At 44.9% G+C, this 16,478-nt stretch overlaps 1 protein-coding gene and 1 long non-coding RNA gene across 2 annotated transcripts in view; both read right to left on the bottom strand.

The window, feature by feature from the left end:
- Window positions 1-135: 135 nt before the first annotated feature.
- On the bottom strand, window positions 136-1,329 carry LOC106733866 (uncharacterized). The gene is made up of 3 exons (XR_001369721.1): window positions 911-1,329; window positions 348-496; window positions 136-208 (listed from the first exon to the last, which is right to left on the bottom strand). It is a non-coding gene; the product is annotated as an uncharacterized LOC106733866 (long non-coding RNA).
- A 14,260-nt stretch (window positions 1,330-15,589) lies between these two features.
- The window catches only part of FAM186B (family with sequence similarity 186 member B), a 13,548-nt gene continuing 12,659 nt past the window's right edge, over window positions 15,590-16,478 (bottom strand). Inside the window, exon 8 of the mRNA XM_006168200.1 lies at window positions 15,590-15,902. Within this exon, the coding sequence (XP_006168262.1) occupies window positions 15,758-15,902 (145 nt within the window). The 3' untranslated portion in view covers window positions 15,590-15,757. The remainder of the gene's footprint in view (window positions 15,903-16,478) is intronic.

The following is a 16,478-nucleotide window of genomic DNA, read 5'->3' as shown; positions in this document are numbered from 1 at the left end:
GGGGCCCAGCCGCAGGGCCAAAGCCGGCTTCCGTGAGGTACGTCTACTTCCGAGTTACGAACCACGGGCTGAGCGATCTCTTCCGGTTCGACCTGGGAACTTGAGCGAAGCGGGGCGTGGCCATGGCAGAGAAGGCGTCACCTTTTTCCTCGTAACCGGCTGTAAGGCTTTCCCAGTTGGGGCAGCAAACCCGGGTACCGGAGATTTCCTGGATGGCGGGGCCATTAAAGGGGAGGGTGAGGCGGAGCAGGGCGAGCTGAGGCGCGGCGCCGTGAGCCGGACTTCGGCTCTAAATTCCCACCGGGTGTAGAAGTCTGAGTGTTTCCCAGGACCGATGAGACACTTACTTGCGGCTTAAAACTCCTCTATCAGGCTTCGTGCTAGGCCCGTGATGGGCAGAGAGTGTTGTGCTCGCTCTAGCTCAGGAGATGGGGCGTGCGGAAGGGGCAGAGAGGTTAATGACTACGGAGCAGACGGAGGAGGGAGGGCCCCGTTTCTGAAAAGAAAGGAACCCTGAGAAGAGGCGCACCGCCCAGTTGGCTTAGTCGCCAAACCCCACCCGGATTGCTGGGGACAGTTTGTGGGCGCTGGGAGGTAAGATGACCAGCAGAAGCACCTTCAGGAAGTACCCTGGAGGGATATTGGGATGGGGGAATGAGCCCACAGGAAAAGTGGGAGTGTGGGACTGGGAGAGAAGCTTAGAAAACCAAAAAGATTCTTCTAAAAGAGTGGTCTGCACACCCACTCCACAACACACACACGTATGTACGTACGTATGTACGTATGTACGTACGTATGTACTGGCCTGTGGCCTGTTAGGAACTGGGCTGCACAGCAAAAGGTGAGTGACTGGGGAGCCAGCGAAGCTTCTTCATCTGTATTTACATCCGCTCCCCATCACTGCCATTACCTCCTAAGCGCCGCCACCTCTCAGATCAGGAGAAGCATTAGACTCTCACAAGAGCACGAACCCTATTGTGAACCCAGCTGTGAACCCAGCATTTGAGGGATCTAGATTGCTACATTTTATGAGAATCTAATGCCTGATGATCTGAGGTGGTAATGTTAGTGAAGGGGAGTGGCTGCCGATGCTGCATCATAGTGGGTTGTATAATTATTTCATTATATATTATGATATAACAATAGGAAAAATGCACAATAAAGGTAATGTTCTAGAATCACCCCCAAATCATCCTCACCCCCCACCCCATCCTCTGGAAAAATTGTCTTCCTCAAAAGCCGTCCCTTGTGTCAAAAAAGGCTAGGAACTGCAGTTCCAAAAGAGGAGTTTGGCGGCCAGCAGGTGGTGTGGGGGATAAGGGTGCTGGATAACCCACATGTCTGACCGGTTTGAGTCTTGGATCTGGCAGCTTGCTTTCTCGCTTTCCCTTTCTCTCTCTCTCTCTGGTCAAATTAAAAAATAATAATGACAAAAATAACAAATGGAATTAAATAAATAAATAATTCTTTTAAAACAAGTTTGATTTGTTTTATGCTTCCTTCAAGGCTTACAAAGGTGTAGCAGCTCTAGAGAAATATCTCAGCTCAGAACAAGGAAGATCCAATTCCAAAGCTGTCTAGCAGCAAGGCAAGCCTCTTCAAACAGTTGTCAAGCACACTTCAACTGGACATTGCCAGGGGATTCAAGTGTCAGGAGACTGACCTTCCTAGTCTCGACAGTATATGATACCACTGCTTCAAGAGTCCCCACCTCATTTCCTCTCCTGTGGACTTGCTTAATGAAAATTACCTATTTTATTGCCCACAAAAGATTGTTTTCTGAGACATGGTGTAGTAGGCTATACCAGATAACCGCATAGTACATATAGTATAATATTGTCACTAGATGAGAGTTAACAGGTGAGGATTAAGCAATGAAGATTTAGCTGCGATTTGATGGTTGATAAAGGATGCAAAGAGCTAGAATAGATAACCCATTCAGAGGGGACAGTGAAACTGTGAAGCAGAATTGAGTTTGGCGAGTTTAAGGAATAGGAAGGAGTGAGTGTGGTTGGAACAAGGTGACTGAAGAGAAGGAAGGAGATGAGAAGAGAGAAGCCAGTAGGGTTAGATCCCATTAGCCCTTGTAGTTCACGGTATAGATTTTGATCTTTATTACTAGTCTTGCAATTGCACTGACCCCCATGCCCTGTGGTTAAGGTGGCCAAATACCACATGGCCCACTGTGCAGTTCAAATCCAGGCCCAGAGGTTTGAAAAATGAGCCCAAATCCCAATAGCAAGGAGAAATGGAGACGAAATTACAGTGTGACCACACCTTATTGGGATTGGGGCACCTCTCTCACTGTCTTTCTAGTGAGTGCATGTGCCTTCTGGCAATTGAAAAAAATGATTATAATCAGGAGCATCTGCTATGATTTAATTTTAAAAAATCATCCCTCTGGGACTGGCAGGTGACTTGGTGGTTAAAGCGCTGGATTCTCGCATGGCTGACCATATATTGTGGAGATAGGGCCACAAGGACTTGGTAGATTGGATTGAATATGGGATATTAGAAAAGAGAAAAATTGGGGATAAGACCTAGAGTTTTGACCTAAGAAACTAGGTGGCTGGAAGAGCCCCCGCTTCAGAGTATATCCAGAACCTAACCCAATCTACTGGCTTTTCCACAGCCTCTTGGTTCAGGTCCCCATCATCCATCATCTCTTCCCTGGACTATCACAAGAGTTTCCCAACTAGTCTCCAAGCTTTTATCCTTGCTTCTATCCCTTCTCCAATTTATTCATAACAGCTGGACTCCCACATGACCCACCATGGTTTGAATCCTAAATCTGGTGGCTTGCTTTCTCACTCTGTCTCTCTCTTATGAATGCACATGTCCTATAGCAAGTTAAAAAAAAAAAAAAGATAAGTAAAATACTTATTGTAAAAAAAAAAAAATTAAGAGATTTTTGCTATAGGACTCATGTGCTTGCCAAAGAGACAGAGAGACAGAAAATGAGAAGTCACCCCCCAGGGGGGATGACTATGCTGCAAACCCTTCTCCATTCTCTCAGGATTTTGGGCATGGATGCACATGCATCTGGCATGAATTCAAAGCCACCAAGTCTGGGTCTCGAACCATGGGAAACTATGTGGAAGTCCAGCAATGTAATCATTACTCCATCTGATGGTCCCGTTAAAAAAAAAATTAATAAAAATTGCAGGGAATGGTAAGTGGCATGGTGGTTAAATCACTGGACACTCCCACATGGCTGACCATAGTTCAAGTCCTGGACCTGGTGGCTTGCTTTCTCACTTTCCCTCTATTTCTCTCTGTGTCTCTCTGATCAAATTAAAGGAATAAATAAAATAAATAATTATTTTTTAAAAATAAAATAAAAATTGCAGACCCCAAAGGAAAAATAAAAGGAAAAAGAAAAAAATAGAAATTAAAAAAAAAAAAAAAAGGAAAAGATGGGGACCAGCAGGTGGTGTGGTGGTGAAGGTGCTGGACACTTCCATATGGCCAACCACGGTTTGAGTCCCAGACCTGGTGGCTTCCTTTCTCCCTTTCCCTCTCTCTCTCTCTGTGTGTGTGTCTCTCTCTGGTCAAATTAAAATAAATGAATGAATAAAGTTAAATAAATAATAATTTTTTAAAAAATAAGGAAAAGATAATGAAGAAGGGATTCCAGTGTGGCCGTGCCCTCTAGGGTGGTGATTTCTTGCTTTCTGTCTCTGTATCTCTCTGTCTCTCCAGGGATGAACACACCTTATAGCAAAAATCTCTCTAAAAGAGTAATAAAGGAAAAAAAACCCTTCCTAGCTTTTAGCCTTTATCATCTTTTTTTTTTAGAGAGAGGTTTTTGCTATAGGGCAGGTGCACTTGCCCAAAGGAGAGAGAGAGAGACAGAAAGTGAGAAGTCACCTCCTGGGGGGGATGGCCACACCACAATCCCTTCTTCTCCATTCTCCTCTTGGGATCTTGGGCACTCACACATGCCCCGTGTATGTTTAAGCCACTGGGTCTGGGACTCGAACCGCAGTCGACTGTATGGGAGTACAGCGTCATAGCCATTACACCAACTGCTGGTCCCATCATCTGTTTTTTTTATTTTTAAAGAATTTTTATTGGGGACCAGCAGTTAGTGTAATGGCTGTGTCGCTGGACTCCCATGTAGTTGACTGTGGTTCGAGTCCCAGAACCGGTGGCTTAAACTCACGCCAGGTGTGTGTGTGTGCGTCCCCAAGACCCCAAGAGGAGAATGGAGGAAGAAGGGAATGCGGCGTGGCCATCCCATCTGGAGGGTGATTTCTCGCTTTCTGTCTCTCTGATGAGTGCACGTGTCCTATAACAAAAACCTCTCCAAAAAAAGAGAGAATTATTTAATTTGATTGATTGATTTAATTTGACCAGAGAGGGACTGAGTGAGAGAGAGAGAGGGAAAGTGAGAAAGCAAGCTGTCAGGTCCAGGACTCGAACCACAGTTGGCCATGTGGGAGTCCAGCACCCTTAACCACCATGCCACCTGCTTGCTACAAGGTATGTGTGCTTGCTAGAGGAAGACAGAAAAAGTGAGGAAGCACCCTCTGGGGGGATAGCCATATCTCATTCCCTTCTTATCTATTTTCCTTTTGGATCTTTGGGCACATGTGCATGTGTCAAGTGTATTTTTTTTTTTTTGAGAGATTTTCACTGTAGGGCGCGTGCACTCGCCAGACAGAGAGAGACATAGAGACAGAAAGCGAGAAATCACCCCCCAGGGGGGATGGTCACGCCGCAATCCCTTCTCCTCCATTCTCCTCTCGGGATCTTGGGCACACACGCACATGCGCCCGGCGTGAGTTTTAAGCCACCGGGTCCGGGACACGAACCGCGGTTGACTACGTGGGAGTCCAGCGACACAGCCATTACGCTAACTGCTGGTTCCCATCAAGTGTATTTTTCAAGTCACCAGGTCCAGGATTCAAAATGAATAGTTGGCCATGTGGGATCCAGTCACCACACCATGGGCTAGCCCACTTGTGTTTAATGTTTATTATTTCTTCCATGAAAGAGACAGAGCTCCACCTCCAATAGGGTCTCTCTTACAATCCACCCCTCAGTCTCAGCCAGTCCAGACTATGGGCACATGTACCTGGTGTGCTCAGGGAGATCCTAGGATGTTTCCTACATGGGTCCAGCTGCAATAGCATTGCAGGACCACCTGGCCCTTAGCTCCTCTGACATGACACAAATTACACAGCTCAGTCTAAAAGCCAGAATCATGCTTAGTGAAGAAACCTAGATTCATTCCCATTAAAGTTAGGAATGTGATAGAATGACCCCTATGCCTATTTTTTTAATTGAACATGAACATTGCTTTGAAAGCACTGGTCCACATAATTACAAAAGAACAAAAGGGTTTTTTTGGTATGTTTGTTTGATTTTTAGGTTTTTGCCATAGGGTGTGTGGTCTCAAGGAGAGAGACAGTGAGAGGGAAAGTAAAAAATCACCCCCAGGGGGATGGCCACACTGTAATACCTTCTCCTCCACTCTCCTCCTGGTATTTTGGGCATGCACAGATATGCGCCTTGCATAATTTTCAATCTTCCAGCCCCAGGTCTTGAACTGTGGTTGTCCATGTAATAGTCCAGTACCTGCTGGCCCCAGAATGAGATTTAAAAACTAGAGGAGTTTAAATATTTGTGACATGCAAAATTCAAGGATATCAGTAGAAAAAACTAATACAAATAAGATATTTTAGCAAAATTGGCACAATTGTATATATATATAAACTGCCACTTAAGAAATATAAGGGAACAAAAATGATCATTTACAATAGCATCAACAAAGTAAGCTAGCCAAGAATAGTCTTAACATTAAATGTGCCACATCTAAGTGCCCAAAACTAAAATGCTATCAAATGACACAAAGGAGGCTTAAATAGATGGAAAGGCATACTCTATTTTTTGGTAGAAAGACTCACTGTCATAAAAATGTCATCTCTCCAATAGATCAATCTATAAATTTAACACAATCTAATAAAAATATCATCAGACTACATAATCAGAATATAAAGTTCATATGGAAATGTTTGCATCAAGCCTAGCCATGAACATTTTGAAAAAGAAGAGAAATGAGAGGAGAATAACTTTACCAATATTAAACCATTGAAAGGCACAACCATTAAAATAGTAAAATCCAGAAGACACCAGCACATGCAAAGGCATTTTGATCAATAGAACGAAACAGTCGAGACCAACCTAAAACATTAAAAGTGTTAGTGAATGATAAAGACGGTATTGTTTCTCAGTGAAAAAAGATGGACTAATTACATAATAAGTAGTATCGAGACACTTGTGTAGCCACCTGCAAAAAAAGAATGTAGTGTCTCTACTTCAGTTTTTATACCAAAATAAATTCATATGAATCAGTGTGTGTAAATAAATGTAGAAGTGTAAAACCACATATGATTTATAATATCATAGTGGAGAAAGTATTTTTCATAATGGCACAGAATTTCTCAAATCCTAAAAAAAGAAATTCTGTCAACGTAAAAATCTATAGTTTTTGCAGAGCAAAAAAACATCATAAACAAAGACAAATGGCAAACTGGGGGAAAGATTTGCAACTCGTATCATAGACAGAGGGATTAATTTGCTTAATATATACAAAATTGCCACAAATCAATAGGAAAAAGAACAAAAATCCAATAAGAAGATGGGACGGTTAACAGAAAAGGAAAGATAAATGGCCCATAGACATCTGAAAAAATACTCAACCTCACAAGAAAATTGAAACTACACTTAGATACAATTTTTCTCCTACAGATTGGCAAAAAAAAAAAAAAACCCTGAGTATTTGACAGTATACCCGGGGCATGGTTGTGGGGAAGGAAGCCTTCTTTTGTTGCTGGTAGAACTATAAATTGTCAATACTTGTCGAAATTACAAATGCATATAATTTCTGATCCAATATACTGATGCACATGCAAATACACTATTTACAGAGTTATCAATGATATATAACATTCTTTATAGTGGCAAAAGTTTAGAAACAACCCGAATGCCTATTACTAGAGGAGTAATTAAATAAATCATGGCACATCCATACAATGGAATCTCATACAACCAGGGTGAAAGGTTATCATAAAAATCTTTATAGGCCATGATTAAACTTTATCCTAAGTAAAATGACAAGCCAATAAACAAATTTTAAGCAGGGATGATATCTACATTTTAGATCTCTCTGGCATCCTAGGGAGCACAGATTGAAAGAGTAAAACTAGAGGCAGAGAGACTAGTTGGTGGCTTAAGTTAGGGTAGTCACTGAGAAGACACATAAGATGTAAATTGTACAGGGCTTGGCAAGCAACTGGATGTACAGGTGCGTGGGTGAGGCAGTGATGGTACCTGGTTTCCAGCTTTGGCAGTGTGTGGACACTTGGCGGTGCACTCAAGAGAGGGAGCACATGAGGCCCAAGTGCCAGGGTGATGTGGAAACGTGACAAATTTTATTTTTTATTTTATTTTAATTTATTTATTTTTACTTTATTTTATTTATTTATTTTTTGGAGAGGTTTTTGCTATAGGGTGCGTGCGCTTGCCAGACAGAGAGAGATAGAGAAACAGAAAGCGAGAAATCACCCCCCAGGGGGGATGGCCACTCCGCAATCCCTTTTCCTCCATTCTCCTCTCGAGATCTTGGGCACGCACGCACACGCGCCCGGCGTGAATTTTAAGCCACCAGGTCCAGGACTCGAACCGCGGTCGACTACGTGGGAGTCCAGTGACATAGTCATTACGCTAACTGCTGGTCCCGACAAATTTTATTTGAATGAGTTGAGGTGGAAGTGCCAGTGGCGGCCAGTTGAAGTGTCAAATGGCTGCAATTCAGGATAGAGATTAGAATTGGGATAGGTTTGGGAGTCATCGTCAGATAGCTGATGTTTGAAGCCATAATAGAAGAGGAAGTCACCTTAGGATATCTTGTGACATAAGAAGAAGAGACCAGGCACTGAAAGCCCCCCTCCTCCCCCTTTCCCAGTAGAACACAAGCAGGAGCCAACCTAAGGCATGGTGGTTAAGGTGGCTAGATCCCACATGACTGCTTGTGTGGTTCCAGGCCCAGACCTGGGAGCTTGGAAAACATGCTAGGCGTACATGCATGTGTGTCCAAAATCCTGAGAGCAGAATGGGAAAGGAATGCAGCATGACCATTCCCCTGAGGGTGCTTTCTCATTTTACCTCTCTCTTTGTATCTCTCTCTGAAGAGTGCATGCTCCTTCTGAAAGAAAACAAAAACAAAACCCCACCAGATGGTAGTATGGTCCCACAGGAGCTGGAGGAGCCTGGGGAAGATAGGAGGGAACCAAGACAAGCATAATGTCACAGAAGTTAAGGAAAGAATGTGGTGGGCTTTTACTGGTCTCTCTCGCTTAATTTATAATCCTTGCCAACATAAACTGGATTTTATTTTTCTTTATTTTCTCCCTGTCCTATCCCACCCTCATTCGGCACAAGGTTTTGTACATAATAGATACATCCACTCATAACTGACTCTTTACATAACTGACTCTTTACACAACTTTAGTTCAAACCTTCATTATTGCTCCTCTGATGGCCTCAGGTATCCTTTTCTAAGTCTCCACATTGCCATAGCTACCTCTTCAAAGCACCTGCGTGGTACTGCCACTCCGCTCCTCACAATCATCTGCACTGCCTGCAGGGGAAAGCCCTTTGGTCGGCCTGTCAGCCCAGCCAAGTCCAGTCCCAGCTGAGCTCATCTCCTATCCCAGCTGAGCTGCTTTCCAACATCTGGCTTCTACCCATTGAAGTACAGTCGCCCAGACAATGCCTGTTCTACCAACGTGCTCTATGTTTATTGTGTTCGATTCCCTGAGATTCCCCCAGATTTGCCCACTCCTGCCACCTGCAGTATTTTTAACCATCCTTCAGTATTTTGTGGAATTAGCCCTCAAGGCCTTCTCAGACCCTCAGTGCAATGAACACTGCCTTCCCTTATTCTCCATCTCACTTTGTATTTGTACTACATTTGCCCTGTGTTGTGTTTTCTGTATATGTCAGCTCCCCACTATTTACTACTCTGTCTCCACACTGGAGTATGAAGAGATTGCGTCCCGATGTCATCATTGCAAATCCACCACCTAGCACAGGAAATACTTGCTGAATGAGTGGGTGGATGGATGGACGGTGGCTGCTTGGAAGCACAAGAACCTAGTTTTATTTATTTTGTAACTACTCCAGCGCCTTGCATATAGTCAGAATCCCAAATGCAGCAAGTTCTTTGGAAGTTTGTTTTCTTCTTTTGGTTCCTTACTGCCTAGTATAGAGCATGGTACCATAGTAGATGCTCAATAAATGTTTAAGGAATCGATAGATGAATAATGACTCGTTTCACTTGCTCTCAGGAGCTGCCAGAGAGGCCACTAGCTTTGGCAAACAAAGTGTGCTTCCTTGTGCTCGACAGTCTGCCTTTGCAGGCCAGTGGCAAGCCGTGCCATGTAAATGTGGCTGTACCGAGGGACTATGAAGTGTGGCTAACAGACTGAACTAGGACCGTCATGGTGGCTAAGCATTTAATACAATGAGATGTGGCTCTTCAAGCAGAAATGCAGCCTGGAAGAAGCCTCAGAAGTAAGAGCAAGGCAGCTCAGCTAAGGAGGGGTGGGATCTTTTATTCCTTAGGGAAGAATTTGACTTGGTTTCTACTATGTGCACAGCTGCCTGTGTAGCACAGAGCTACAGCTGTGAAAGCAAGTGGGCATCTGCTCTAAAAGAGTTTCAGGTCTTCTGGGGTTGAGGACAGGCTCACCAATAATCCCAGAACAAAGGCAAGATCAAGTAATGCTGGAGGAGGTGCAGGAACAAAGGATGGGAGAGCCCCCAGGAGAAGAGTAGCCTTTGGGAAGATTAGAGAAGGTCTTTGTGTGTGTGTGTGTGTGTGTGTGTGTGCACACGTGTGCGCATATTTGAGCTTATTTACAAGCTTTCCTGAATGGGATGGGAATCATACTAGCTTCCCAAAGGTCTCCCTATGAGGTACTCCCAGCCTTCAGTCTGTTCTCATCATTGCAGTTATATCTTCTAGAAGTAAAGGTTAGATTATGTTGCTTCCCTGCTCAGAGTTCTGCAATGGCTCCTAGTTCATTCTGAGAGAATGACAGGAAGTCCTTACGGTGGTCTACAAGATCCTCAGTGATCTCCAGCATCATTCCTTCTATTCTCATGCCTGCTCACTGGCACCAGCTACACTGGACACTTGGCTCTGACTGTGCCAGGCATGCTGCCACCTCAGGCTGTGGGCTGCCTGGCACACTTTCCTGTGGCTCATTCTTTACCTCCTTCAAGCCCTTACCCCGGTGAGGCCTGCCACGACCTCTGCTTTAAATTGTTACCCCTACATTCTGATCCTTTATCCCTCTTTTGTTTCTAGATAGCACTTTTATCATCAATGTAGTTTATTAACTTATTTTTGTTTCTCATTTGTTTGCTTCTCATAAATAGAATATGAACTCCATGGAAGCATTTTTTTAAGTGTATTTTTTTCACTCTAGTGTCCTTTACATTAGAACATTGTCCAACAGATATCTGTTGAGTGAATGAATGAGGACGTGATGTTTGAGAAAGTCTACAGGAAGATCCTCCTGGCAGAGTCCCTAAACAATAGTTACCCAAAGGCTTATTTGCAAGGACAGACACCTGCAGATCTGAGACTGCAAGTGAGGAGAAAATGGCCCTAGGCTGCGGGAGAGGAAACGTTTGCCACCTCGAATCATCTGTAGGATCCAGCTGTCCAAAAGATGGGTCAGGAATCCCTTGTCTCTTTTCCTCCCTGTGCCACAGTGGCTGTCCACGCTCAGCTCAGCACCTTCTCAGATGATCCCCATCAGCTTCAGCTGCATCCGTCTTTCAGCAGTTTCCATATTTCTTTTTTTCTTTCTTTCTTTTTTTTTTTTTAAGCAGTTTCCGTATTTCTAATTCCCTCTCTCCCTGTCCAGGCCAGCTGAAGCCCTTATACAAGCACTTTGCTGCCTCCTTGTGGCTCCTGCAGTAAAGCAATTCTGTTCCAGAAAGTGAGGCCACAGGGGCCTACATAGGGACTCCTAGATTCTGAGTCTTCTGATCCCATGGCATCTCTGAATTTTTTTTTTTTTTTTTGAGAGATTTTCACTGTAGGGCGCGTGCGCTCGCCAGACAGACAGAGAGAGACATAGAGACAGAAAGCGAGAAATCACCCCCCAGGGGCGATGGTCACGCCGCAATCCCCTCTCCTCCATTCTCCTCTCGGGATCTTGGGCACGCACGCACACGTGCCCGGCGTGAGTTTTAAGCCACCGGGTCCGGGACACGAACCGCGGTCGACTACGTGGGAGTCCAGCGACATAGCCATTACGCTAACTGCTGGTTCCCAACATCTCTGAATTATTGAAGACTGGCCCCTCTTACACACCCTGCCATCAGTGGCAATGACTGTCCCCTCAACAGCACCATGACCACTAGATCATCTGGACTCAGGCTTTGGTCATTCCAGGTAGGTCAGCTCTGGGAGTCTACCTTAAGAGACATTCAGGTCAGTGACTAGTATGAAGGGATTTTAAAAAGTTCATGCAAAAAATAAAATGGAAGTATAAGTTTATTTTGGTCCAAAAAATTTGGTGCATAGTTTTTTATAACATGCTTTTTTTGTTTCAACTTTTTGAAGACCCCTTGTATATCCAAGTCTCCACTTCCTCTGCTTCTCCCCAATTCAAACTCAATAAATTAGTCTGAGGGAGTGATGAAGCCACCAGCCCTCTCAGGGCCTCACAGTATATGCAGAGAAGAGGGGACTGCCATGAGGCCAGAGGGAAGGCTAGCAAGTGCGGGGAAGTGGCGAGCCCTGGCTCTAGAGGAGGCTGCTCAGCTCAACCACTGTCAGCTTCCTACTAACTGTTGTTTTTGCAGGTAACAGAAACCTGCCTAAGCTAGTTGCCTCTAAGCGGAGGCTAGCATCTCCTCTTTCCCGGCCTTAGAAAGCTACAGGGTTGTCTTTGGACCCATTAGACAGGGAAATAACTGGGCCTCAGAAACCCCTGGCTGGAAAAGTTTCTGATGAGAAGACTGCTTTATTTCTCACTTTGCCACATAACTTGTTCTTTCTCTCTGGCTGCTTCCAGCATGGTCTCTTAGTGTGGGTTCTAGCCAGCTGACTTTGATACGCTCAGGTGCATTTTTCTTTGTATTTATCCTAATTGTCTTCTCTGAACCTCCTGGATCCGAGGTTTGTTGCCATTCATTAATTTGGGAAGTTCTTAGTGATTTTATTTACAAATATATCTTCAAATATTTCCTATCTCTTCTCCTGGCAATTTGATTGCATGTGTGTTAGACCACATGACATGGTTCCACACATCTTAGGTGCTTAGTTTTGGGGCTTCTCATTTGTTTCCTTGTTTTCACCCTCTTTTTGTTAGTCTGGTTAACTTCTATTGACTGAGCTCCAAGGTCACTGATTGTTTTTGCTTTTTTTTTTTTTCAATGCCAGAGGGCACATGTGTGTGCATTAGAGGTAAAGGGAGAGAAGAGAGAGGAGAGAGGAGAAAGGAGAGAGGAGAGGAGAGGAGAGGAGAAAGCTCTCAGCAGGTCCTGGTCATGCCACGATTCTTTTTCCTGTAATTCTCCAATCCAGAATCCTGCGCCCTGTGTGTTTTTCAAGATGCCAGGCTCAGGACTTGAATCCTGGCTGGCCATGTAGGGTCAGGCTTCATCTGCACAGTGTCTAACTTCCACAATATGAGGCTGGCCCTTTTATGCTTTGCTTTTGTCTAGTCTGCTGATAAACCTGTCAAAGGAATTATTCCTCTCCCATATTAAGATTTTTCATTTTTAATATTTAATTTTTCAATTTCTATTTTAGAATTTTCTACTCTCTACTCAAATTCCCCATCCATTCATACAAATTGTCTACCTTTCCTTTCTTTCAATTGTCCACCTTTTCTATTAGGCTAGACCCTTTAACATATTATATATAGCTACTCCAAAGTCGGCAGTTGATAGTTGCAACATCTTGAGCACGTGTAACTTCTCTCTCTCTTTTTTTAGATTATTTATTTATCCACTCATTTATTATTTTTTTAAAAATTTGACCAGAGAGAGAGAGAGAGGGAAAGTGAGAAAGCAAGCCACCATGTCCAGGACTCGAACTGTGGTAGGCCATGTGGGAGTGTCCAGTGCCTTAACCACCACGCCACCTGCTGGTCCCCTAGCTTCTCTTTTTGAGAAGGTGACTCTTCTGATTATGAAGTCATGCCCCCCCCCGCCTTTTTTTCTTTTGAATTTTTTCAAGTCAGCCTCCCTCAGTAAATGGGATATATCAGACCATGCATGGCTTTCCTTCCCTGGCTCTGCAGCTGAGTTATTTTCAGAAGTTTTTTGTCTTATTTTCTAACCATCTTGGCTTCACAGTTTGGCCCATCTTGGCCTTCTTTGTCTTCAAGGAGATGAAACTGTTGGCAAAGCAGGAAAAGAATCTGTCAGACGCTCTACTTGCTCATGGAGAACTTGCCAGAGGACTTCCAGACAGTTCTCCATCATCAGAGCAAGATTAGCTACTAAGGGGACCAGCAGTTAGCATAATGGCTATATCACTGGACTCCCATGAAGTCGACTGCAGTTCAAGTCCTGGACCCGGTGGCTTAAACTCACGCCAGGCGTGTGTGCGTACATGCCCAAAATCCCAAGAGGAGAATGAAGGAGAAGGAATTGTGGCATGGCCATCCCCTCAGGGCTTGATTTATTGATTTCTGTCTCTCTATCTCTTTCTGTCTGTCTGGCGAACGCACATGCCCTATAGGAAAAACTTCTCCCCCCCCCCCAAAAAAAAAGATAAGCTACTAAGCACCTTAAACACAACACCAAGAGCTGGGACCAGCAGATGGCATAATGGTTATATTGCTAGACTCCCACATAGTCGACCATGGTTTGAGTCCGTGGGGGCCGTGGTTTGAGTCCCAGTCCATGGGCTGGGCGCATGTGCGTGCGTGCCTAAGATCCCCAGAGGAGAATGGGGGAGAAGGGATTGTGGCAGTACCATCCCCCATGGGTGATTGCTCACTTTCTATCTCTCTGTCTCTCTGGTGAGCACATGCTCCCTATACCAAAAACAACTCTCTTAAACAACAAAACAAAACAAAAAACAAAAAATGCCAAGAGCCAGCTTCAATTGTAAATAAATAAAAACCATACATATAGTGCTTATAAAACATAACATTGTCGGGAACCAGCAGATAGCGTAATGGCTATGTCACTGGGCTCCCACGTATTTGACCGCGGTTCACGTCCCGGACCCGGTGGCTTGGAACTCACGCCGGGCGCATGTGCATGCGTGCCCAAGATCCCGAGGAGAGAATGGAGGAGAGGGGATTGCGGCGTGACCATCCCCTCTGGGGGGTGAATACTCTCTTTCTGTCTCTATGTCTCTCTCTGTATGGCGAGCGCACGCGCCCTATAGCGAAAATCTCTCCAAAAAACAAAAACATAACATTGTCAGTTATATTCATTGTCAAATTTAATATTCAAAATATTCCCATTACATTTACAAAATTTGTTAGATTTCATCTTGTGCATGATGGTTGCTGAGAAATCACATTAAATAGCTTACACATAGCCAGTTCATTTCCAAAGCAGGGCTATAAAAATCCTTTCAAATTATTCAAAGCGATATATTTAATTTGAGGGCTTTTTAATATGTTGAATGTGATTGTGCTGAAGCCTCCAAAAAGGAAAGAGCCTGGTAACCTGGAAGACTGGGAACAGCTCCTCACTGTCACAGCCTGCTCTGTGTGTGACCTGCATAAGGAATGCCTCTCACCCTCCTTCCCCCAGGAGGTGCCCTTGTGCTGCCTTCAGCTGATCAAAGTTCTGCTCCTGACATCACCCACAGAGCCAGCCCTTCTCACATTCTCCTCCTTTCTCTGGAATCACAACATCCAGTCTTAAGCTGGCTGCTGGAGCGAGGCTGGGTACCATTTCCGAGAGAGAGAATCACTGCATTTGGGTTCTCTGAGGACAGGGTCGTTTCCTGTGCCTGGTCCCTAGGCCAGCTGTGGCTGGGCGAGTGAGGAAGGAGAGGGCCACAGGGAGACCGAGTGGGGAATGGAGCGGGAGCACGAGGTAGCTGTGTTCCAGCAGGGTGCTGGTGAGCTGGGTGAACCTGACAGGCTGGCGGAGATGGCCTTCTTAGCCCACACCATCTCGATTTGGAACCTTGTGTCTTCATTTCTCCTGCCTTCATCCTCGCTCTTCAGAGATGCACTCCCTTTTGCCTCCCTCCCACGACACTTGGCTCCGGCTTGTATTTGATGTCTGCATTTGTCCTTTTCTTCTCAGCTTTCATACTAATCACTGGCTTGTCAGTTACTTATTTCCATGACTGATTAAATAAAGAGTTACTGACACCTACTACGTGCCAGGAACTAATTAATCTGGGCTTGTTTGCTCCCAGAGGACAGAAACACACCTGGGGGGAGGGGGGGTGTTCTTTGATTGGTGTGAATGCCTAGGTTTGTTCATGGTCTAGATGGTCACAGACCTGGGCCCAAAAATGAGATGAAGTGTGGGTTTCAGCAATGAGGCAGGAAATTTAAAAATAAACCAAGCTCTATTTTATTTAAAAATGTACAGTTTAGGGACTGAAGAGGAAAGTAATGTTTCTCAAAGTTCTAGGACTATTTAGCAACCCCAGAGTGTCTGTTTAAAAGCACCATCTGGGAACCCGCATTTGAACAAATTACCGTGTGAGTTTGTCACTCTGAAGTTTGAGAATCGCTAGCTAAGGAATGGAGTAGGGACTGAAGCTGGTGCGTTCCTTCTGGCTCTTTAGGGCTCCAGGGAGTGATTCGCTTGACTTTTTGCGAACAAGCTCAGCTGACTTATCTGTGGGGTCCTGGCATTCCTTTCTTTGTTTCGCAGAGGCACTGAAAGAGTTAATGCAGTTAGAGGTGGAAGAGCACCTGAGACAAGGCCTGAAATGTGTGCCTGTCTAGTCTAGCCCACCCAAGAGCTTCGGGAGCGAGGAGTGCAGAGCGGAGCCCTGACTTGACCTGGACACGGAACTGCTTACCACATTTCTGCCCACTCCTGGGGGCTCTGCTGCTCTTGTGACTCTGCCTCTTGTCTTACTTCACAGAATACTTCTTCTTTCCTCCCCCACTCTTCCTTGCTTTTTCCTACCCATCCATGTTTCTTCCTCCCTTCCCTGTCTAGTCTCTTTCCCAGATTCCAAGTCCTAAGCCCTCTTGCCGCCTCCATCCTGCTGGCCGGCTGTGCAAGACTGTGCTCTGTGCATCTCGGTGCCATGTGTGCACTGGGTAGGAATAGCAAAGGGCGGGCAGGACAGTTAGAATCAAGGGTCAGCATCTCCAACTGCAGAAAGTGTCGGGGGTGTGTATGTGGGGGGAGACAGCAGGTGGTGTGGTGGTTAAGGTGCTGGACACACTCCATGGCTGACCATGGTTTGAGTCCTGGACCTGATGGCTTTGTTTTTCTCTCTC

Source organism: Tupaia chinensis, unplaced genomic scaffold (genome assembly GCF_000334495.1).
Source record: "Tupaia chinensis unplaced genomic scaffold, TupChi_1.0 Scaffold145652_1, whole genome shotgun sequence".
NCBI classification, from domain to species: domain Eukaryota; kingdom Metazoa; phylum Chordata; class Mammalia; order Scandentia; family Tupaiidae; genus Tupaia; species Tupaia belangeri.
The sequence above is the reverse complement of the archived record's forward strand: the minus strand, read 5'-3'. Positions and strand labels throughout refer to the sequence as shown.